This window comes from Varanus komodoensis, unplaced genomic scaffold (assembly GCF_004798865.1).
Source record: "Varanus komodoensis strain SLA01 unplaced genomic scaffold, ASM479886v1 scaffold2, whole genome shotgun sequence".
Taxonomy (NCBI): Eukaryota; Metazoa; Chordata; class Lepidosauria; order Squamata; family Varanidae; genus Varanus; species Varanus komodoensis.
Genome location: NW_025335568.1, coordinates 4,123,062 through 4,145,572, shown reverse-complemented (window position 1 = coordinate 4,145,572; position 22,511 = coordinate 4,123,062). Strand labels below are relative to the sequence as shown.

The 22,511-nt window shown below is 48.7% G+C and overlaps 1 protein-coding gene across 1 annotated transcript in view; it reads right to left on the bottom strand.

Annotated features, from left to right (window-relative positions):
- Positions 1-22,511, bottom strand: part of DDRGK1 (DDRGK domain containing 1) — a 50,631-nt gene that overhangs the window by 15,574 nt on the left and 12,546 nt on the right. Inside the window, exons 2-5 of the mRNA XM_044428350.1 lie at positions 19,896-19,983; positions 14,804-14,962; positions 10,800-10,906; positions 5,146-5,247 (exon numbers count right to left, since the gene is read on the bottom strand). Of these exons, the coding sequence (XP_044284285.1) occupies positions 5,146-5,247; positions 10,800-10,906; positions 14,804-14,962; positions 19,896-19,983 (456 nt within the window). The remainder of the gene's footprint in view (positions 1-5,145; positions 5,248-10,799; positions 10,907-14,803; positions 14,963-19,895; positions 19,984-22,511) is intronic.

The following is a 22,511-nucleotide window of genomic DNA, read 5'->3' as shown; positions in this document are numbered from 1 at the left end:
TGTGTGTGTGTGTGTGTGTGTGAGAGAGAGAGAGAGAGAGAGAGAGACAGACAGACAGACAGACAGACAGACAGACAGACAGAGACACAGAGGGAGGGAGATTTATTTGCCCTTCTCTGCCGTTTTTCTTTGCCGTTTTCTACAGCATCCTTTTTAGCTGCAGGGCCCACAACTACACACAGTGTCCTAAGAGCTGTTGCACATGGAGTTCGACACGGGCAGTTTTATTTTCAGTTCCTTTCCTGATGACGCTGAATTTGGAACTTGCCTTTTCACAGCCGGATCGGCATTTTCACTGAGCTGTCATGGCAACCCCAAAAGTTTCTTGATCCCATCAGCCTAGACCTGAAGTTGGGATTTTCTGCCCCAATTTTTCTACACTGCTTTACACTTGCTCACACTGAATCCAAAGTGCATGCTCCCAGCCTGCCCATATTTCCAGTTTGGAGAGGACCTTTGAGAACTCCTCACAATCCCTTTCCATTTTAACCACCTGGAATAATTTGGTTTCCTCTTCAGATCCGTCTATTTCACAGATCACTCTCAATTCCAGATCTTTCAGGAGTGAGGTGGAAAGGACTCGTCGCGGGACAGATTCCCATGGGACCCTCCTGCTCCACAAGCGCTTGCTGCTTATTCCTCTTCGCCGCTTTTAACAGAAAGCAAGAGCCTCTCTCCTTCCATTCCACGACTGCCACATTTGTGCAGGGGCCCTTTGGAGAGGGCCTTTTGCCCAAAAGCCCTTTGGACATCCAGGTAAACTACGTTAAGTTGCTGCAGAGTCTTTTCCAGAATGTGAGTGTGTCTTTCATGGGTCTGGTGAAAATCTGTTGTGCCATTTGAAACTTACCCAGGTTTTCTCCAGATCCACAGAAGGCACATTTAGATCCGGGAATTTATTTGCAAGGCTGGGCTGCACAGTGCCTGTGTCCACCTCCCCGTCGGGCTTAGTGGAGAAAGGCGGTCAGCTCAGTTGCCATGCCGGTGTCTGCGCCTTGCTTCATCCCGGTGGGAGCACGGAAATCGACCCCGGTGGGGGCTGGATACTTAGGCACGTGTCCCCTGAGACAGATTCCTGACCTGAAAGTTGACAGGATCACTTTTCCCCACATGGTCCTAGGAACACAGAACGAAGAAGCACATCCCGATGCACACAGAGCTCTGCCACGGGTGTTCACCGAGCAAAGAAAGCATGCGCTCTTAAAGAGGACTTCCCACCCAGCTTGGAGAGGAACCCAAGAGTAAGTGGGGACTTCGAGAGAGACCTGCTGGATCAGAGCACGGGTCCACCTAGGCTAGCATTCTACCCACACACGAGCCACCCAGCCGTCCAGGGGATACAAGTGCAACTGCCCAGGTCCCCCGGCAACTGGGCCCCGGAGGTGTCACGGAGCCGTCGAAACTCATTATTGACGGACTTTTCTCTGAGCGTTGCTCCAACCCCTTTCAGAACTGCCCAACTTGGGGGTTGTCGCTCCGTCTTCTAGAAGTGAATTCCCTAGTTTAATTATGTGGTCTGGAAGAAATCCTTCCTTTCATAAATCTGTCTTGAATTTCCCACCAATCATGGGATGGCCCTACTGGGTTTTCGGATTAGGAAAGAGGGGGGGAAAAGGTCTCCTTTCCCACTTTCTCCACAGCACTTTGTACTCTCTGATCATGTCTCCCCTTACTCACCCCTTTTCTGAGCTAAACAGTGCCAGATGCTGTCACCTTTCCTCTTAGGGCAACTTGGCTAGAATGGTGCCTACTTTCAGTGCTGTCCTCAACTGTAAAGGAAGAGGACTGAGGATGAACAGCCAAGAAAAGGCACGGGAAGATCAGGTCTAGGCACAGAATGCAAGCCTATAAAATGGCTTACATGGCATGCAAGTTACGGCAGAACCCTCCACTTATATTTATTTATTTACTGGATTTATATCCCGCTTTTTCCAATGAGCTCAAAACAGCTTACATAATTCTCCTCCTCCTGTTTCCAGGGGTGGTGTGGAGGGAGCAGTGTGAGCACCTGAGCGTTGTTCTTCGATGGAAAGCCATATTCACATGTCCTGCTCTCGAGCGAGTCGCTGCAATGGAGCAACTGTGTAATGCGAAGGAAGCAGCGTGCATTGGAAGGCAGGATTTCTGACAGCACATCTGCACAGACCCCTTGCAAAGAAACGTTGCTCTGAAATGTGAGACATTTGCTCTCGCTGATCAAGTATCTGTGGTAAACCATTTCCTCCACTGAAAAAACTCCACGGGCGAGAGGGAAATTCCCAGGGCTATGAGAGGCGGCGGCAAACAGCCCTTTGCAGGGCTGGCGCATCGATTGGGGGTTTTGAGAGGAAACAAGCTCCATTAGAGATGTAGGTTTGAGTTTCCAAGGCCAGAAGCAGTGGGGACACTTGCCTGGGGCTCCCTCCCCCAACACGAGGACCAAGAAAATGCCCTGTTGGTGCCCGGGACAACACAGACTCACCCTACAAATATGTACAAAGCCCTGACCACCCCACCCACACAATGACAACCACGTGTTCCTAAACTGCCCTCGTAGGGCTGCCAGTGTGGAATGGTTTGGAGAGATGAGCCTGGCTCAGCTTTCTTTTTTAAAGAATGCATATATGCAGATCCATTGGGGAAAAACCCCCACAAAATATAAAAGATAAGTCCCTCTGGATTCTATGGGATTGTCTTGTAGGTTTGCAGGTCTTGGAAGTGTCAGCGAGGCAATATTTCAGACCGGGAGAGGGAGGTCCTTAGCAGACAGATACTGCATTTCAGAGCCGTGAAAAAGCAAAGCAACCCCACTCACAAGGTCACTCTGCTAGAGCAAGAACCGCCTCTGCAGGGGAGACAGAGCCCCCCAAAACCGCCCAGACCTGCCTCATGAAAAATTATACTGATCTTCCTTGGTGATGCTCCATCTTCCCTGTTTCATACCTCAATATATTTCTGCCTCATGCATAACTTTTGCTCTTCCAACTCCACCCACCTCAGCTTTCTCAAAATCTCCTGATCCAACAAATGTCTTCCTTTTTAATCTCTCTTTGTCCCCGATTCCAGGAGTTCCTTCCCGGAACAACTGCATCACCTATCCCCAACCTTGCCTACCCCAGCCTCCATTATCCCCAGCCAGCAAGTCCACTTGGTCTCATACAGCACCAAACTGGAGAAGGACAACCTATGAGGATTGACCTCTTCTTTCTTTTAAGCCCAGCTCTCCAAGACCCCGCCTTTTCCATGAAGTTCTAGGCTTAACTCCTTAGTCCTTATTCTCTATGGAAAGGATTTTAAAGGCCTAAATATATTTGTTTGGTTGATATTTGACACACCCTGAATTAATTTGCACTTTGCAGACTAATACACAAAATAGAATGCAACTATTCTTGAATTTTTGCACTTCTTTGTATCTTGGGCCTTAGTTCTCCAATCAAAAATGCATTCAAAAAGACATATATTAGGAGAAGGACACACAAGAAATGCATGAATTTTTGTGTGGACTTCTTCCTAAAAAATCATAAATTTATGCAGAAATGGGAAGGAACAAAATGTTGCTTCAAAGAGTTAGAAACTTGTAGGAACCCCAACAGACAAATTCATTCATCCCCAGTTATAAAAAGAAAATATTCTGTGTCTTGAATATTTTGACCTGGAAAATATCCTTCTCTGGCAATGAGATCTCACTGCTGTTGTCTCTTCTTTTCTAGGACTTCCCCACCATAATTTTAATAAAACTCCCCTTACTCGGTTAAATACCAAGATGTTCACTACTATTGCTCATCTATGGCTTAACCAATTATTAAAAACAGGCAAGTGAAAAGTCTTCAATGTGTAGCTCAAATTACGCTGAAATCCATTTTTCTTTTAATTTTCCACTCACTAGCCTCACCCTCCACTATTCAGAAAGTGGCAAAAGCAACTTCTGCAGAAATTAACGAAGAGATGAGAGTTAGAAACGACTTTGTTTTGCTTAGAACCTGACCCTATTTTTGTTTCTTCTGAGGAAGAGAAGGAGATGCCTTTTAAAATTCTACAAAGAGCAGCAAGATGTAAACCGGGGCAGGAGCAACCCCTCCAACAACTTGGTTGGAAACAGGCAGTTCCTGCTGCCTGAAGCAGCAACTTAGGCCAGACAATCAGGGTTGCTGGGTGAAGCGATTCTTCACTATATGCCTTATTTGATGCAACTTGCTTCCTCCCAAATCAGCCATCCAAATGCATCAAATTCTGCCCACAGAGGAGCATCTCTGGATGGTCTTGGAAAGACCCCCTTGCCTGAGGCCTCGAAGATCACCTGTCACCTGCAGAGGAGGCAGCTGGGCGAAAGGACCAACCACTGGTCTCCATCCACAGCCACTTCATGGGATTACATCGGCCCCTGCGGATACTCTTGCCTCCTGCACATTGCATTTCAGGCATGAATTAAGGTATGGAAATGGGGCGGGGGGGGGGCAGCTGGCCTAGTGCCACTTCAAATGGGGTCGAGATGACGACTGCGCAGGGGCCACTGGAATATTTGCAGCTTCCAGCGGCTCTCCAAAACAAGCACCGGCCAACCTGTGACTGCTTAGCCAGGCTGTTGTTGTGGGCATCTCTGGACCAGGGCACGAGCCTCACACGGACGTTTTCTAGCCTGTGCTGAATACTGGCCTTTCGGCCTGGGCTGGAGAACCTCCAATCTGCAGGCTGGATGTGGCCCGTGGGGCTCTCCATTCCCCCCACCCTGCCCCTGTGTGGAAGTGGAGCAGAAGGGAGGGGGCATGGGATAGGGCAGGGGAGCATCGTCCTGCGTGCGGCGACCGATCTAAGAACTGCCCACACAGCTCCCCTGCAGAAACTGCAGCATGTGAAAGGTCCGAGAGGCACTGGAATCCAACAATATCTGGATAGCCATAAGTTGCCCAGCCCCGTTTAGAAGCCCAAGTGCACTGGGGGCTGGCGGAGGGGGTGGGGGGAGAGAGGGAGAGGTGGCTGAGATAAAGAAGTGAATGATGGGTTGGGCAGTGAGCGTGGGGGTGGGTGAGGAAGAGCGAGGATGATGGCTGGGTGGCTGCAGCCCCATCTGCCACAGGCACGACACCCCCTAAAAGTTTCCTAGGAGGGAATCAAAGACCACGGGCTGAAAAGAGCCCCTCCCTGTTCGAGCCCAGTGGCAAAGCTCACCTCTTTCTCCTCCTCCTGGCGCAGCCGCTCTTCCTCTTTGTGCCGCTCTTCCTCTCGCTTCTGCTCAAGCTTCTTTCGTTCTTCCCGCTCTGCTTCATCAGCCTTCGGAAATTTGGGGGAGTGGGGGGAGAGAGAAGCCAAAATTATTCTTCAGAAGTTCTTGTGCTTAAAAATAGGGGGAAAAATTCACTAACCCTGTTGTTTTGTTGTTTTGCAAGCTGGCTTTCCAACACCCAGGAGTTTCAGAACTAAATGCACATTAGTAAGTGCTTCAAAATACTTTCCCATCTAAACATAGAAACACACACAGTTGCAAAGCAACCCCGATCCTGCATGCAGCTGCACGTACAAATATATAACAGCCCGCTCTTCAGCCCAGTGTGGAAAGGACCAGAAGCTTGCAAAATTTTGGAAGAGAAAACGCTTGGAGAACTCTTTCATCCAAGTTAGGCAGAGAGAAATTGGAAGCCATGGAGAAACCAGGCCGGGGAGACGGCAATACACGAGATGCCTGCCTTGGCCCAGAGCTCCTTGCCTGCCGGCGCTGAGACGTCTGGCTTGCCCTGGTGCCTCCGCGCTTGTTGCTTCCTTCCATGGGTCCCCGTTGGCAGCTGTCAGAGGGACAGGAGGGCTGCAGAGGGCTGCTGAGCATATGGAAATGTCCAGGAAAATCCACTGAAGTGCAGTACGTAATCTGCTTTAACACAGTAGCGACTGGAATAAAGCAGAGTAACTGCTGAGCTTCGACGTATTTGTGCAAATCTCAAAAGTTTAAATAAATTAAGGCAAGTTTGCACAAGTCTCCCCAAAGGTGGGAAAATACACACCAATCTACCAGAAGGTGAAAAAATAGGATTAAATTTGAAAACATCTCCTTGAAGGAGAAAAAAACCAAATCAACTTGAACAAGTGTCCATTCTACTCAATGTGAAGATGGAAAAGAGTATGTTAAATTTGTGTAAATCTTCCCAAAGGTGGGGAAAGAATCGTGTTGTTTTTTGCGAAAGTGACAACGTGGAGGAGGAGACTGGAGATGGTGCGTGGTCAGTGAAGTCACGTGGAGGGGCCAGTGGGGCTTTCCCACCACTCCTGCTTAGCAGCCCCCTTGCCACTTTAAACAGCCCATGCCGAAGCAACTCTGCTGGGTTCAAACATCACAACGAGCCACCCTCCTACAAACCATGGGTTCTCAGCATGGCTTGTCCATGAAGGAAAAGCTGTGGTGGGTTTTGACATCGCGCTAAGCCTCTGCTACACCAACCCACTGTGCCGTGGCTTGATGCGTGACCCAGGTCAGCGCGAGAATGACCTCATTCAGGTGACACGACAACCCACCATGGCTGATTGGCATGCCGGCCAAACTCAGTCCCGTTTACCTATGGTGGCTTGTTTTGGTTTTTTAAACAAAATGCATTGTTGCATTGTCTGAACCTAGACCAGGGATCTCACTGTGGATAAGCCCAGCAGCCAGAGACTTGCTGGTCCCAGGCAGCAGAAACACCTTGCCACTTGCCCTGAGTGCCACACTGGCACAGCCAGACACCTCACTGATGCACAAACAGCCCTCTGGGGGCCACTGACATGGCCTATGAACCCCGAAGACGCAAGCAGAAGCTGCCTGGGACTGACTGCAACTTTCTGCATTTTTAACTTGCTTTTTTCTGGAGACTGTGAAAGCAAGCTGTCATTTGCCCCAGACTAAAACCGCCCCCTACTCTGCCAAAATGGCCTTTTCAAGCAGACCCAGAGTCCTGACAGCCAGCTGCCAAGAGGCCCTTTCCCCAGAAAAGGCTGGATGGGGGGAAAGCACTTTTAAACTTTCCCGAGACATCGTTGGTGAGCACCAGGTCTCAGGAAAAAGTGATCAGGAAATGTGATCACTCACATCTTCAATATCCGGAGACTCTTAGCAGCAACGTCCACTTGCCAGCTGCACTTTAGCTTCTTTAGCTGCTTCCCTCCTGGTCCTGACCCAGCAAGGCTTCAAATCCCAGACTCGTGGAACTATGCACCTCAGCAGCTGAGCAAGTGCATCTCATTTAAAAAAAAAAGTTATACTTTTTATTTCAGGGATCCAAATAGATTCCCGCCCCCTTTTTGCTTTCCCCTGACAGCCGGCAAAAAGTGACCCGGCTCACAAAAAGGGTGTGCTGTAATTTACACTCTGTTTGGGGTGCTGCCCACCACTGGGAGCCCCCTGGGCCCTTTGAGAGGGCTACCAGCAGCTATCCAAGAGGAACTGTGAAAGCTGGATTGTGTGATGTCCAAAAATGAAGAAGTTTAAAATGTAAAAAGCCACGGGGAGCTGAAAATGGCTCTTAATTATGGCAGGAAGAAAGAGATGACTTGGTGTTGCAGCGGAGTCCCCTGAGATACTGCCCGGAGGGGCAAGCAGGAAGGAGGGGGATGCAGCAAGCCATCTGTGGCCAGCCTGCCCTTCTGTAGGGCACGCTGAAGGTTAGTTACAAAACAACCCATTCATGGTGGCTTACTGCCAGGGAGGCTTGCCATGACCCGCGTATCCACCCAGAGAGGGCGGGCACAGCTGGAGCCTGGATAACCCACTGCATCTTTGAGCAGCCAGCTGAGCAGCAGGTTAAAGGAAAGAAGTTGAAAATAGAGCCCACAAACGGCATTATTTGGACTAAGCTTTCACATCCAGTCACAGCATTAAGGATTAGCAGCATACTTAATAAGTAATGCTCTAGATTAGCATATATTTAAAAAATGCTTCAAATTTTGAGTCAAAGCACCTCCTAATCTTAAGCATTTCACTAAATCCAAAGGAGAAAATAAGGGAGAATACTACCCAAAGGTCCTATTTTTCCCCACAAGAAATCAGAAAGGAGCCCTCAGAGAAATGCCACACCTCATATTTTTCCAGGTTACCCTGTTTGCCTGCTCCTGGTGTCTTGTTCAGGGAAGGACCCACAGCTCAGAGGTGGGAGCAGCTTCTAGATTCCTTCCTTGCTAGCCTCTCCTGTTACAGGACCTCAGCAAGCCAGGCCCTCTCTGATGGAGCACCCTGAAACCTCCCACCACTCCAGACAAACCAGCCTTCCCAGGCAGGTGCTCTCCAAATGGGCTTTACCACGACTCCCATAGCTGCAGTGATAACTCCCAGAAGCTGTGCGTGGTTGTGATCTTTTGGTGGAGATAAGAAAGGCATTGCGCTACTGTGGACTTGGGCTTTTCGAATGCAAGAGATCTCGCTAGAGACCACACGCTGCAATCGGTTGCTCTGGGAGAACGGCAGCTTCCTCAGGCAGCATCACTTCAAAACCTTGCCGTCTTCTCACTCTGAGAAGCCATTCAACTGCACTGTACATGCCATCAAGGAAGCAATGCTTGCTTAGCAGCAGCATCTGCAAAGCAGGCTTGGCTTCTGAACCAGCCTTCCCCAAGCAGGTGCCTCCTGGAGTGTTAGGCGGCACTTCTGATCTGTCCCAGCTACCCTGGAGAATACGGAAGTTGCCGTGAGGTGGCATCAGATCCTCAGCTCCTTTTAAGAGCCACCTTCCTGAATTTGAACGATTTATCGGAAGCCATTGCAGAACTCAAGGCAAAGCGGAAGGAGAAATAAAACCAAACCATCTCCAACAATTAACGTGGGCTGAACTGAAGACCAAATAGAAGAGACGCATCCTACACCCTGACCCTTCCAGAAAGCCGATTAAGAGGGGCAACTGAGGCTCTTGGGATGGGGTATGTGTGAAGCACTCGGGATGCAGCATCGGGACAACTGATGTGAACGCTGCAGCAGAACTTCCTTTGAGCAGAGCTGGAACAGGTTCTGAGATGATGGGGAATTCCAGCACTTCACATTTAATACATACGACATTTTGTAGTTTAGGGCATCATTCTATGTTCCTTTAGATAGAAAGAGCTGTGCTGGGAATTGTTGGTCTTTCTGTATTCCAAGGGACTTACTCCCAGCAAAGCTGTCTGTCTGTCAGTCTTTCCTTGAGTTAAATCCTGCTTTTTTTCTTACAACAAACTCCATGCATCTTACATAATTTTCCTTCTCCCGCTCTCAGTCTGAAGCTGAGTATGCGTAAGGTGGCAGTTTAAAATTGGAATGGAGAGAGAGAAGAGAAAAATAGGGCAGAGAAGGAGAAAGAGGAACATTAATAGTTTTATGTAAGTGATGGCTCCTGTACTGGGGTGAAATTAAAGCTAGTGCCCAGAGCTGAAAAGGCTGAAAGGTGATGGAGTTAATCACCAACCAAGTGGAATTTCCTGATGGCAAAACACTGAGATTATCCTTTTAAAGCATCAGCATCAGTTCTACTGGTCCATGTGCTGCATTTACAACTCAGCCCTTCCTGAAACACGCTCCCCAGAGGAAATGTAACATGATTCCAAAAAACAAAAACAAAAACAAAAAAAAAAAACATTTATTGCATCTCTGAAGGCTCCTGGGAGGAGGCTCCCTGTTGTGCCTCTGAATGAGTCTTTCATGTGATTTTGCCTTCCTCCCTTTTGCCTCTACAGGGAGAGGAGAGTTAATTCCTAACATTTCTGCAGTTTGAGCAGCTGCTGCCAAATCAAACTAGGTAGTGAAGCTGTGGGCAGACTCAGTATAACACAATTATACACACAAACACCCATGCATAAAGATTAACATGGTGTACGCACATGTTGTGCACACACAAACACACATACATAAACATTAAAAAGCAACACTGGGGCCAGAATAAAGGTCTTGCATGCAGAATAAATGCCCAGAATAAAATGACCTCAGGCAGTGGCCCTGGGAAGCCCCTGCGCAGTGCTTGGCCTCTCCAATTAAAGCTGGGCAGGCAACAAGGCCCGTCCTGGCCCTCTCAGCAGTCCCCCCATTCCCCTGCCCTGAGTTTCCTGTGAGAATTCAGCAGCGTGGAAGCAAAAAGAGACCGATTTCCCCTTCTTTCCAAGATGCAGAATTCCACAGCACAGCAAGACTGCAGCCATGAAGGGCTGTCCTGAAAGAGAAGTTCCCCGTGCTGCCTGCTGACCACATTTAGGTGGCAAACTGGGCACGGGATTCCTGGAAGCCGCTCGCCTCACAATTACAAGGAAAGCCTCGGCGTGCTGCTGCAGCCGATCAGAGTGGGCAAGGCTCGGCTGGGTGGATCAACGGCCTGCCTGGCTGTGAGGCGCTTTCACAGGCCGAAACGGGGGGTGACGGGGCCAATCGGTTGCTCCCGCTGTGGAGGCGTGGTGGGAAAGCCCAGTGCCTGAAGCAGCTGTTTGAGTCACTGCTCGGGGCTCGCCTCTGCCCAATCAGCAGGCCTGGCAGGCCATTCACTCATATGGAAAACCAGGAGGAAGGTGACTGCTGTGTAGGTGGGCAACCTTTGCTCTCACACAGGCTGCAAGTAAACCTTTCCTGGTGTGGCTTGTGCCTCGAGACGTCACACAAAATGTGGTTCAGGAAAGACTGAGCTGGCCAAGCTTGCCCTCTGCATATTGGTATTTGCACCAACTCTCTGGGAAGGCAGGGGACTGCTTCGTACCAGTTCAAGTTACTGGTTCAACCAGCCCTACAGTCTACCCTATCCAGTGTCCCCAGCGGAGGGCTTCCAATCGGGTTTTTTTAACTGGACAGGTGCCGAACCTTAACGCAGCGCCTCTCCTCTTTTGGCCTCGGAATAAGCTGTGGGAAAACTCACCTCTCGCTGAGCTTTTCTAGCTTGCTTCTCCTCTAGCTTCCGCTGTTTCTTTGCTCCAACCTTCCCAGAAAAATGGATCTCGGCAGCTTCAGCTTCATCGTTCTCCTCTGCGTTATGGTGTTAATTTTTTTTAAAGGAAGAAGGATAAAAAGAGAGAATGAAGAAAAGCAATTATCACAGTAGGCCACTTTCTGGTCAGAAGGATTTTTGACGCTGCAACTAAGGCTAGTCCCATGAGTAACCCTGGCTGAATTTTAGACTAATCTGTATACGTAACAGTTATTAATTCTACCTGGCCTTTGAGATCTATGCAGGGGGCCCTCCAGCAGGAGCCATCCCTTAAGGAAATGAAAGGCCTTCTCTGCAGCTGCTCCCTATTTCTGGAATGCTCTCCCCAAGAACACTCGCCTGGCGCCTTCCTTAATTTCTTTTTGGCGCCAGGCGAAGACCTTCCCTTTCAAAAAACATTTTAATAACTGATCGCCTTAGACCTTTTTGTATGTTTTCCTGTATTTTATTGTGGTTTCTGATATGTAATATGTTATGGTTTTTTATTATGTTTCATTGTGTTTTTATCTTATGTTGTGAGCTGCCCAGAGGTGCTGTGGCACATCTGGCCGGCATACGAATGTTTTGAATGAATGAATGAATGAATGAATGAATAATTCTCCATGTATTTTGTGCACTTGGTATTCTTATTCGTTGCTGGGGGAAGCCTTCATTATAGTAAGAAGGGCAGCTTGTTTGGGAAATTAGTAACAGATGAAAAATAGCAATTTGGATATGACCTGCATGTCATCTGTGTTCAGGGAGGGCAGAAACACCAGGCAATACAATGAATCAGAAGACATAGAAACCTACAAGCCCGTGGAACAATCCAGGACATGATGCTCCTGAACACACACACACACAGGTTAAGCTGGGCCACTTTGGACCCTCCATGTTCAGCATTAAGCCCGCCCTACCCTGCAGTTCCTCAGTGGTTAAGCTGGCTTGGAAAGCAGGTAAGGCAGGAGGTGACCTGCCCCGCCCACATCAGGAGCCTGACTTGAATTCAGAGAATCCTGGCCTTGAGTCATCATCAGGTCTCACTTTCTGGACTGCACAAGTTCACAGTTCGAAGGACCGATTCTGAAAAGTGCCCCAAGCTACTTGCAAGCTGTTTGCTTCCTGCTTCTTTTGGTGACAGGCCACTCTTCCCCTCAAAGATGCAAGCGGTCGCAACCCCAAGAGCAGGTGCGAGGCCAAGGGCGACTTCCTTAGGCTTCCTGCCGCCTAAGGAAGCTGAGCATCCACTGAGGCCTGCCCTGCACGAGTCCCGTTTTCGTGCCATGGCCTTCTCTCAAGACCCCATGCTGCAACCAATATGCTCTGAGGCCACCCACGCAAAGAACTTGTTCAGAAGTCACGCTAAACCACAGTTTCACCTTCTGCACATGAGCATGCTGCTTGTTTTTTGGTTTTCTCACTGCGAGAATAGGAGAGAAGGAAAGGGAGTGGGGCCTCCCTTAAGGGGTTTCAGCCTACAGTGGGCTTTGGGATTTGCACTGAGAAACACTGCACGACACCCCAGCTGAGGGTTGTGCCTGAACGCAGTCAAAGCACTCCCAAGTTCACGATATATTTAACAGCACGAATCGGCCGTGGCCAGCCTCCCAAGCCCAAGGTGGCCTTGGCTCGCTCGCCCAGAGTGCACTCCTTTGCCGAAGCAGAAGATTCAACACCAGCCGTGCCAGGCCTTTGAGATTACTTCAAGGCGGCTCGGTAATTTGACAGAAATTATAAACAGCCTGGCCTGAAAACTTCAAAAGCGCTTTCCTGATTTCATTCTTTCTGAAATGCCTTCACACTTCAAAGAAGTACACCCAAGTTGAAAAGTTCAGGGCTGTCAATTTGCCATCTGCGGGCCGCTAAACGCAGTCACAGATTCAGCGGCAGAACAAAGGGATGGTTCTCCCATGTTCAAAGTGGAGACGCGCAGCCTCCTTTCAAGAGGAAGCCCTGCGGAGGCCACTTGCTTCTCATGTGTCGTGGCTCTCGGCAAAGAAACAACTCTGGCTTCAGCGGGAAGAACACTTCTCTGGCCGGGGGGAGCTGCAGGAGCAGTGAGGGCCCATGGCTCAGTACGTCTGCTTGCAGAAGGCCATGGATTCGACTCCTGCCTAGTGGAAGGATCCCATTAGCAAGCCTGCGAAAATGCCTGGGGAGGAACCGATGGCTCTTCCAGCAGCCTGAGGAATTGACCACCCCAAGCGCCACTGCCACAGCAGCTCAGGCCATGATAAATGTACTCATCCCCGAGGCTGGCCCCTTTTTGCTACTCGACCTGGGCAGCTTCTGGATAGCTTTAGTCAAATTCATGGCAGCTGCGGCTAGCCATGACCACTAGGCACAACAGCCATAGGCTACCTCAAGGATCACGAGGCAGGACACCTCAGGGAATCAGCCCAAGACAGGAATTCCTGTGTGCCTGGAATGTGCTGCTACACCCTTTCCTTCTGGGGTCCTCAGAAGCACGTGGCTGGCTCCTGTGGGAAGCAGGAAGCTGGACTGGCCTGATCCAGCAAAGCCTTTCTTGTTCTTACGGCACAATTTACGACCAGAGGGTTCCTACACTCCAAAACTCAGGACTCTATTGAAACCTTATCAGAAACCAGCACAGAATGGGCAACTCAGCAGCCCGGGGCACCGATGCTCACTCACCTGCCTCACCTTTCTTCCCACCTGCCTTACCCTTCTCATGTAAACACACACGCACACACATTTCCTTACCAAATGGTGGGATTTTTGTGAAGGAGGGTTTGGCCGGGGCTGAGAACAGGATTCCACTGAGCTGTGTGGTGCGTCGGGGCTTCCCTCCCTCCCTGCCTTATTTATTTATCTATTCATTCATTCATTCATTCATTTGATCTATATCCTGCCTTATTCCTACAAAGGGCTCAAGGCAGCTTACATCATTCTCCTCCTCCATCTTATCCTCACAACAACAACCCTGTGAGGTAGGCTGGGCTGAGAGTCTGTGACTGGCCCAAAGTCTCCCAGTTGGCTCCATGGCTGAGCGGGGACTAGAACCCAGATTGTCTGAGCCCCAGTCCCACACTCTTAACCACTACACCACACTGCCTCTTATACTGTTGGGCAAGCCACTCCTCCTCCGCCACGCTTCTCATGGCAACCATTCTGTGGCAGCACCCAGGACGTGTTTTGAGATGGCCAAATGGCCCTCAAAGGCTGAACTAGCCTGCATCCTGCAAGGCGGCCGTCAGGAAAGCTGAATTAGTGAGGGAGAAGAAACACACGCCCAGATCTGCTGCCGCAGACACCCTCCAGGCGACATCGGAGTTCCTAAAGGCACCTCCCGATTCTGTCCATGCTGCGGAGAGGAGACAAAAAGGGCACCTCAGCCAGGCAGAGCACACGCCTCATCTCCGTTCCTGCTCATACACCCCGTCCCAGGGCGGCCGTGCCGAACGCAAGCCGTTAGCCTTGAGGAGCCGACTGCTGCCGTGGGGCTGCCTGTGGAAATGGCTTGCGATTGCCTGATCCTACCGGTCCTATTACTGACAAATAAACGAGTGGGACCGAGCACAAGCTTGCTTGCGGGAGGGCTACCTGCACCTCCAGGTCACGAGGGCTGGATCGACGGCGTCAACAGCCACCCGTCCTGTCCCTCCGCACATCCTGCACCAACCCCACACGTGTGCAGATTGGTGGACGGATCCCTACGGAGCCGAAGCCAAATCGCTGCGGAAGAGCTCTGGTGATCCTTTATGGATCCTGATGCAAAATTCCAGGACGACTGCCTCCCATTCCACCTGCCCGCTGGATCTTATTTGAGACTTTACGACCACAGGGCATTGGATCTGGCATGGCATTTTTGCTGCCTGTCATTGTCTTGACTGTCCTTGTGCCCCACAAAGGGAAACGAACTGTAAGTTCTGGAAACGAACAGCACCAGCAGGCAAGAGCTGATCTGGCAGCAGGCAGCTCCTCGCGTCCATTACCTTCCATGGCATCTTCTGCCTGCTGGGCACGGCGCTGCGCCCACATCCTGTTGCCCAGGTTCCTCCGGCGTCTGGGCATCCCATCTGCTCGCTCGCTGGCGTGGGGCTGAGGTCTGGCTGCCACGGCGGCTGCCACGTTCCGAGCGTGCTCTTCATCTCCTAAAGAGAAGACGCCCGTTAAAGTGTGCTTTTTCCAGCAGGGAGTCCCTTTGCTTCAGGCGGCACATGGAGCATTAAGAATGCGTAAGTCGCCCCTCGGAATTAAAAAAAAAAAAGCAAAGCATACTGCAATTTAACATTTGCCCAATTTGGTAGAAGCCACTCAATGTGGAGCAAAATGCTCACATCACTTGTGGCTTAGCCGCCCCCCCCCCCGCCCCCGCCATGTTGCCTGTCTGCTCAGAACCCACACTGAGTTCAAAGGAACCTATTTATTTATTCATTCAAGTTTTTCTATGCCATCCCATTACTAAAAGTCTCTGGACGGCTTACAACGCACAAAAAGAACAATGAACCATAACACCCACAACACACTGCATCCAATAAATACTGATAAAAACAAGGATAAAACCAATTGTTAAACTGCGGATAAAATAAAAAGGTCTTTGCCTGACGACCCAAAGAATAGAGCGACGGCACCAGGCGAACCTCCCTGGGGAGTGTGTTCCACAGTCAGGGCGCCACCACTGAAAAGGCCCTTCCCTGGGCAGCCACCCTCCCGATTTCCTTCAAGGAGGGCTCCCGGAGGAGGGCCTCTGCCTCTGCTCTCGGGGGGTGGGCCGGCACAAAGGGGAGAAGGCGCTCCTTCAGGTATCCAGGATCCAAGCCACTTAGGGCCTTAGATTATTACCAACACCTTAAACTGGGCCTGGACGTCAACTGGTAGAGAAACACGCGAGTGCACAAGACTGGAGCCTGAAGGCAAACCGAGGCCACTGCATGAGCTCAGCAGAGGCTGCCATGAGCTGGCCTCCCTTTCTGCAGAAGGCAAAACAAAGGGAGAGCCGGCATTTGGAACTGGCTTTTTAAAAAGCTCAGATATGGAGACATTTGTCAGGATGGCTCAGCACTGGCCCCCTAAGAGAAGCTAAGGATGTCCCAGGTGCAACCTGCATCCAGACAGGGACTGAGAGTACGGCCGCCTCCCCACACTGGCGTCTGTGCTACGCGGCGAGGGGGGCTCTGCCTCCTGACACACACCTGTGGCAATTTCTGTAATGATTTCAGCAGTGGAGTGGACATTGGGTCCTAAAGCAGGGACAGGCCATTCCTGGACTGGGCAATATATGCAAATCCCTTCAAACTCTCTACCAGCGCTGATCCAAAGGAGGAACCGATTCAAGCGGGGAACCATGTCAATTATTAACTGGATGTCTTTATTTTCTCAGCGTAGAGAAGGCGGCTGTGTGGGTGGCCCTTCAATTCTGGCTTCGCTTGGCTTCACAGGCCACCTTTATCTGAAGGGCTCTGTAAATGCAAACCATTCTCTGTAGCAGCCTTTTAAAAAATGTGAAAAAAGGGCCATCGGTAAACAAGTCGCAGAGGCTGATAGCCTAACTCTGGGGTTACCAACGGATGCGTCTGTTAAATGGTTCTCAAGCTTACTCTCTGCTCTTCGGATACAACGAGGATGCTTTTTTCTGTGGAACCTCTTCTGGCTATTTTAAAGGGTATAATCCTAGGCACGCTTAGATGGAAACAGCAATGCTTAGGCTGTGAGTTGTGGCCCTTGAGAGCTGTTTTCAGTTTCTAGACAGCGTGTGTTTGTGTGTAGTGTTCTTAAAAAAAACCATGGAGGTATTGTAGGATCTCATGGGAGGGATAATTTAGGATCTATGGATTGATGGATCCTTATTATCAGTGCTTTTGCCTTTTGTGCACCTGTCTACACAATTTATCTGAGTAAAGATAAAGGTTTCTATTGGTCTACTGAGTCTGAATTAAAATATGCATTTTTATTTTTATAAATTAAATATATAAATAAAATAAACAGAAATTAATATATCACTCCTTTGAACAAATATTCCCCCAAATGCTTTCAAATAATAAATTTAAATTACTCTCTGCCAAAACAAGTGCAAAAGCAATGTCTAAATTCAGCACCAAGTTGCAGACTTCAGCTAGGGCTTAGGTACTGGCCTTGTAGGCTGGGGAAGGTGGGAACTGCAGTCTCACACATCACAAGGCGACCAAGTGGCACGAGGCTAATTTAAAATATAGTTCCCTTTTCTATTAAATTGAAACATTTAACTTAAAATAACAAAGAAAATAAAGAAGTCTCAGCCTAGTGCCTAAAAAAGGGGGAGGGGGAAGGTACCAGATGAACTTCCTTGGCTAGAGATTTTCATAACCATCAATATCCCCAGTGAAAGCTTGTTATGCAAAATCTGAATCTAAAATTCAGAAAGACTGTTTGAAAATAATGTTTTACTGCTGCCAAGGTTGTGATTATGGTATAACATATTCCTTTTGTAGTAGGCTTCATGTAAAAAAATTGTATTTTTACTCGGTATACTTTTCCTCTTGGGCTTTATGAAACTTGAAAACTTGCTGTTCAAATGATCTTTGCCCTGGCTAGATTGTTAATGAACCAACTAATCTTGCAAAAATAAAAAATAAGCAAGAAAGAAAGAGAAAAAGCTAGAATCCTGTTAAAATGGAATGAAAAATGCCATCCAAAAGAGAGAAGGGATAACAGTCATAAAGAATAACTGAAAACTCTGCTGGTCTCAAAGATACAATTCAGTTCAGTAAATAATGTTCCATGAACATTAAGTAAGAACCAGTGTCATAATGTTATTTGGCATTTCTGCACCAATAAAAGAAATAACCTAGTGGTTGAATTTTTCAGAGTTCTTCCCCAGGCTCAGTACTGAATCTTTTAATAAAAGGTGGTGGGGACTGAGAAGATAATGCAGGTTTTTATCTTAACTCAAGGCAGAAATTCAGGAAACAATTTTGTAGATTAAGGAACTTCACTTCTGTCTAGTGGAAAAACCTGTTGCAAGGCATGCTTGGAGAGGGAAAAATGACCACTGCCATTTTGAAGATCATCATCATCATCATCAAAAACTCTAGGGGTTATCTGAACATTTGACTCTCAAAGACTAATAGGAACTCATGAGTCCTCCCCAAGAAGGAGAACAGGAGGGAAAATGAGTGGTTGTACAACTGGAGCTGAATTTAAATGCCACACTCAAAGGCAAAGTCTTACCAAAGGGGCTGAAGGGCATTTTTCTCATGCACCCACCCACTCTTGGTAAATTCCCATCCTTTGGTAACACAAAGTGATTTCTTTCCAGGTTTTGGATCCATTTTTGGACGCACTGCAGTTGCATTGGCCCCTCAGTAAAATAATCTAACTAGGCATAACTATTATGTTGCCTCTGATGAGTCAAAGCAGTGAGCCAGCTTTTGAGTTACACAGAACTCTTCTTCAGGCTCTGTATTTAACAAAAGGGGAAAGGAAGGGAGCCTTACAGAACCTTACTCTCCATTTAAAGGCAAGCCTTTTATTCTGACTGATTCCTTTTCCAAAAAAGAAGAGCATGCAGGGAAATTCAGAGAACGCCACGTGCAAAAGAGCTCATGAGAGCAGAAGCGAGAGATGCGCACTGAGGTCTGAGAAACATGGCTTTGTGCAAGCAGGCTTAAAAACACTGCTCTGCTACATCCTGCCGTTCCTCTGATTTAAATACTAACCCGGCCCAACTCAGCTTGTGAAATGTCAGGTCTGACGTGGGACATGACGGTTGGAGAAACAGGAAGCAAGCAGTAGAGAATGCCACTCAGCATTGCAGAGGGAATGTGGGATATATCATGAAGCCGGTATTCAGGGTCCTGCTGCAGCAGTGTCCTGGGGCTAAGGCCCGGGGCCTCATCTCAGTCTTACTGCATTCAGAGCAGCTATAGCAGAGTGAGACTAGAATAATTTCTTGCCGTGATGGTCCATGCATGCTTAGAGGCCCCCAGATCAACTCAAATGCACACTTGGGAGCACAAGGACCTATCTAGAGTAGCAGCAGCTCCGAATTAATCTGGGTTGGGCCTGATGAGGCTTTCACATGCCAGAAATCCTCTCCACTCAAACACTTAGTACCCCTAGCCATGAACGTGGGGGAGAGAAAGAGGAGACCCTTCTTTTGTCAACCCTTTCACTTGCTCCTTCCCAGACCTGGCTGTGATTAAGCCCTGGTTGGTAGTGAAAGCACTCAGCACATGGGCAGAGGCACATGCTTGTGCTGACAGGTTTCCAGAGAGCAAGAGCTCTGCATTGGCAAAAAGTAACTGCTGCTGCTGCTGCCACACTGTGAAAGGTGGTTACTCCTGGGTAGCACTGCAGGAAAGGAGGGTCCGGAAAATATGCTTTGCATGCAAAAGTGCAAGTTTGATCTGGAGGATTTCCAGGGCGGGGAAAGAGCCCACCTGAAACCTGTCCAGGTAGCATTGATCAGCAATAATATACACTCTAATGGCTTACTCTCTTATGAAGGGTGGCCAAGTGTTCTACTTTACAGGGGGCAGTCCTCTATCTAAAAGTGTCCTGCACACAAACACCCAGTCCAAGTCCAGTTTCAAGAACCCCAGGACAAGAAAGCCAAGGGGCTTTCAAGTTGCCCCTCACTAGGGCAGCAAACCAGCAGCTGCAGTCATCTGATCCGTCTTCACCACATCTTCGAATCGTCATGTCCTTCTGTTCAAATTATCAGCTATTTCCACCGAAGCATCTACACCTGGCCATGAGCCTTTGCAACTTTTCACAGAAATAGGGCTCCTGTTCAGCAGCGCCTGGCCGGCTGCTTTCCAACAGGGCAGCTTCCAACTCTGCACGTGGTCAGAGGCAGCCGCTTATACTTTCCGGGACGGCGAAAAGTGATGAGCCCTGCCCTGACCGGGTTAAACGGGAGCGCACTCTGCACACGCTCAGAGGCACTCTTACTTTGACAGGATGCAGGGGCAGGGCGCTGGGATGACGGAAATAGGTTCCGCGGCAGCCACAACCCTCCTCCCGCCACAACCCCCTTCTCCCGCGCTAAGGTGCAGCTGCGGAGCGGCCCCACGGGCCGCGGCTCCCTCGCGGCGCTCTCCCTACCGGCGCGCGCTTGTCCGCGGACGCGGCGGGCGAAGAAGAGAAGCGCCGCCAGCAGCGCGGCCGCCAGCAGGTACAGCACGGGGTCCATCTTGACCACGTGACCCCTCCTCTCGCCCCGCCTCCTCCCCCCCGGGCTACACGGCCAATCCGAAGGGAGTCGATCCAAAGTTAGTCCGCAGGAAACCACGCCCACGCTTTCCCCAGTCGTCGTGGGAGGTTCCAAAGCGGACGGCCGAAGGGGGATGGAAGGGAGGCCCCGGAGGGAGGGAGCGCTTGGTACGTTCTCTGGTGGCGTAGCCTAGCAACCCGGAGAGGTCCTCTCGCGGACAGTTGGCTCTTCCCCAACGTTTTATGGGAGGCTAGTAAATTGCCTGATGAGAAAGATGCCTCTCCTTTATGTAGAAATAAAATATTTATGAGCAAGAGTACTGACGAACTAGTATTAGGACGATTATGATTACGATTATGATTACTATTTTAAAGCTCAATCCTATGCATGTTTAGACGGGGGAAAAAGCCCTACAACTCCAAGTATGCTCTGTCTAAATATGCCCAGCGTTATACCTTTAGAGCATTTAAAAGACACTTTTAACCCCCCTCCCTTCCTCTGTATTCCTATTCTGTCTATCCCATTCATCCCTGTGGAATGAAATGGGGTTTGAATGGGCCCAAAGGACTGGCTAAGTCGTTGCCTGCACAGCAATGGAGAAGAGCAGGCTGATCTTGCTGCTGGTGCTGTGGCCTTGGGAAGAAGCTACTGTGCAAAATAGTAACCTCTCACATGCACAATTGCTAGAGCATTTGATAGTTGAACTGGCAATAATAGATAGCTTTTCACAGGCACTTTGATGCTACACCTTCCAGATGGATGTTGCATGTGACATTTAACATGTTTTTAATTTTGGCATGCATGTCCTGCCTAAATACATTATCACAATAGAAACAGACAATGAGGCAGTAAGTTTGACCTGTGTATAATATAGTTTTTATTTATGGAGATATTTATGTACTGTGCCCCCAGCAGCTCCTAATAATAAAACACAATTCTGATACAATAGAACCGCTATATATATGGTTGGTAAAATATGACACAAACATGATGCAATTGATAGGAAGAAAACAATGGGCTTAAAACTCTTGCAGGCTATTTTTTCTGTCAAAATTGGAATTGGGTTTTGCCCTGAAGGATGCATGTTTTATGTATGACCAAGCTGTGGAACTTTTTTGGGGGGTCTAAATATGTTTAGGACTGCATTGACTGTCTAAAAATAAGCAATGAAGGGGCCAATGAAGCTCTTTTGCAAGAAGGCTACAGGTAGAAGTGGAATGTCACTGCCATGAAAGTCTTGTCTTGCAGAACTGCCAGCCATGGTAATGAAACAGAGAGTTGGTTATCTGGTGCTGACTTCCATTGCCAAGAACGTGGACTCAGGGCAATCCTATGCAAGTTTAGACAGAAAAAGGTCCTACAACTCCTAGCATCCCACAGCCAGCAAGTCTGCACATTTAATCATGCTTTTTTATTTTTATTTTTGAGAATAATTAGTCACTAAGTTAAACTTAAAAGATAAACTCTAGAGAGCTCCAGAAAGTGGGTTCCACAGCCAAGAAAATCCTTGACTTTGTCTTACTTCTTATACATGCTGAGATGGGAAGACACACAACAAGACCTCAGTGATCATTCTTGAAGTACATGGGAAGAGGTCTGCATTTCATCTGCATCTCTAAGCTATTTATTCAAGGCACAAACAGAACTGAATGAGAAAATAAATCTTGTGACTCCCAGCACGCCTCAGTCAGTCATACTAGTTGAAGTCTGCAGGAGTTGACGGACATTTCCTTCTTTGTAAACCTGCAAAGAGTTAAGTCTGAAGTTGTTCAGTGTTTATAGCTTGTCTGAGAAGGAGATGGCCAGGTTCTCTAAACAGTGCACTAGGAATTGGAAGTGTCAATCTGCTGGACAAACTGACCTTCCATTTCCCATCGTTGCAGGAAGCCAGGCAACGCAGTTAGACATGGTATTAAATACTATGACACATGTCCACTTCTCTGAGCAGTGGCAAGTTCTAGGGGTGCAGTGTTTCCCCAGGCTGGATTACCTTTGCATTGAGTCCACCGTGAGTGGCTTTTTGGAATATTTAAGCTTACAAGAATGGTCTCAGACTTCTCTACACTTCTTTAGTTTTGCCACCAGGTGTCACTACAGTTCCTAAGATGTTGCATCAAAGAGAAGAAGACAGGTAGACCACTGGTTGAGGCATATTTAAGATTGCAGGCAGCAGGAGGGGAATGATGTAAGTTGCTTTGAGTGCATAAGGAAAAAATGGGATATGAATTAGCAATAAGTAAGTTTAGGGGGTCACTTGCTAGTTGCAAAGTCGTGTCTGACCCATCACGACCCCATGGACAACACTCCTCCAGGCCTTCCTGTCCTCCAGCATCCCCCGGAATCCACTTAAGCTCACGCTGACTGCGTCAGTGACTCCATCCAGCCACCTCATTTTCTGGACATAAGCTTTGGGCTATAAGACAACTGCTTCTGACAATGATGGGCAACCTGTGTCCACAGTACTTGGAAACCACCTGTTAGAAGGAGAGAAATTGGGACCGGTGTTG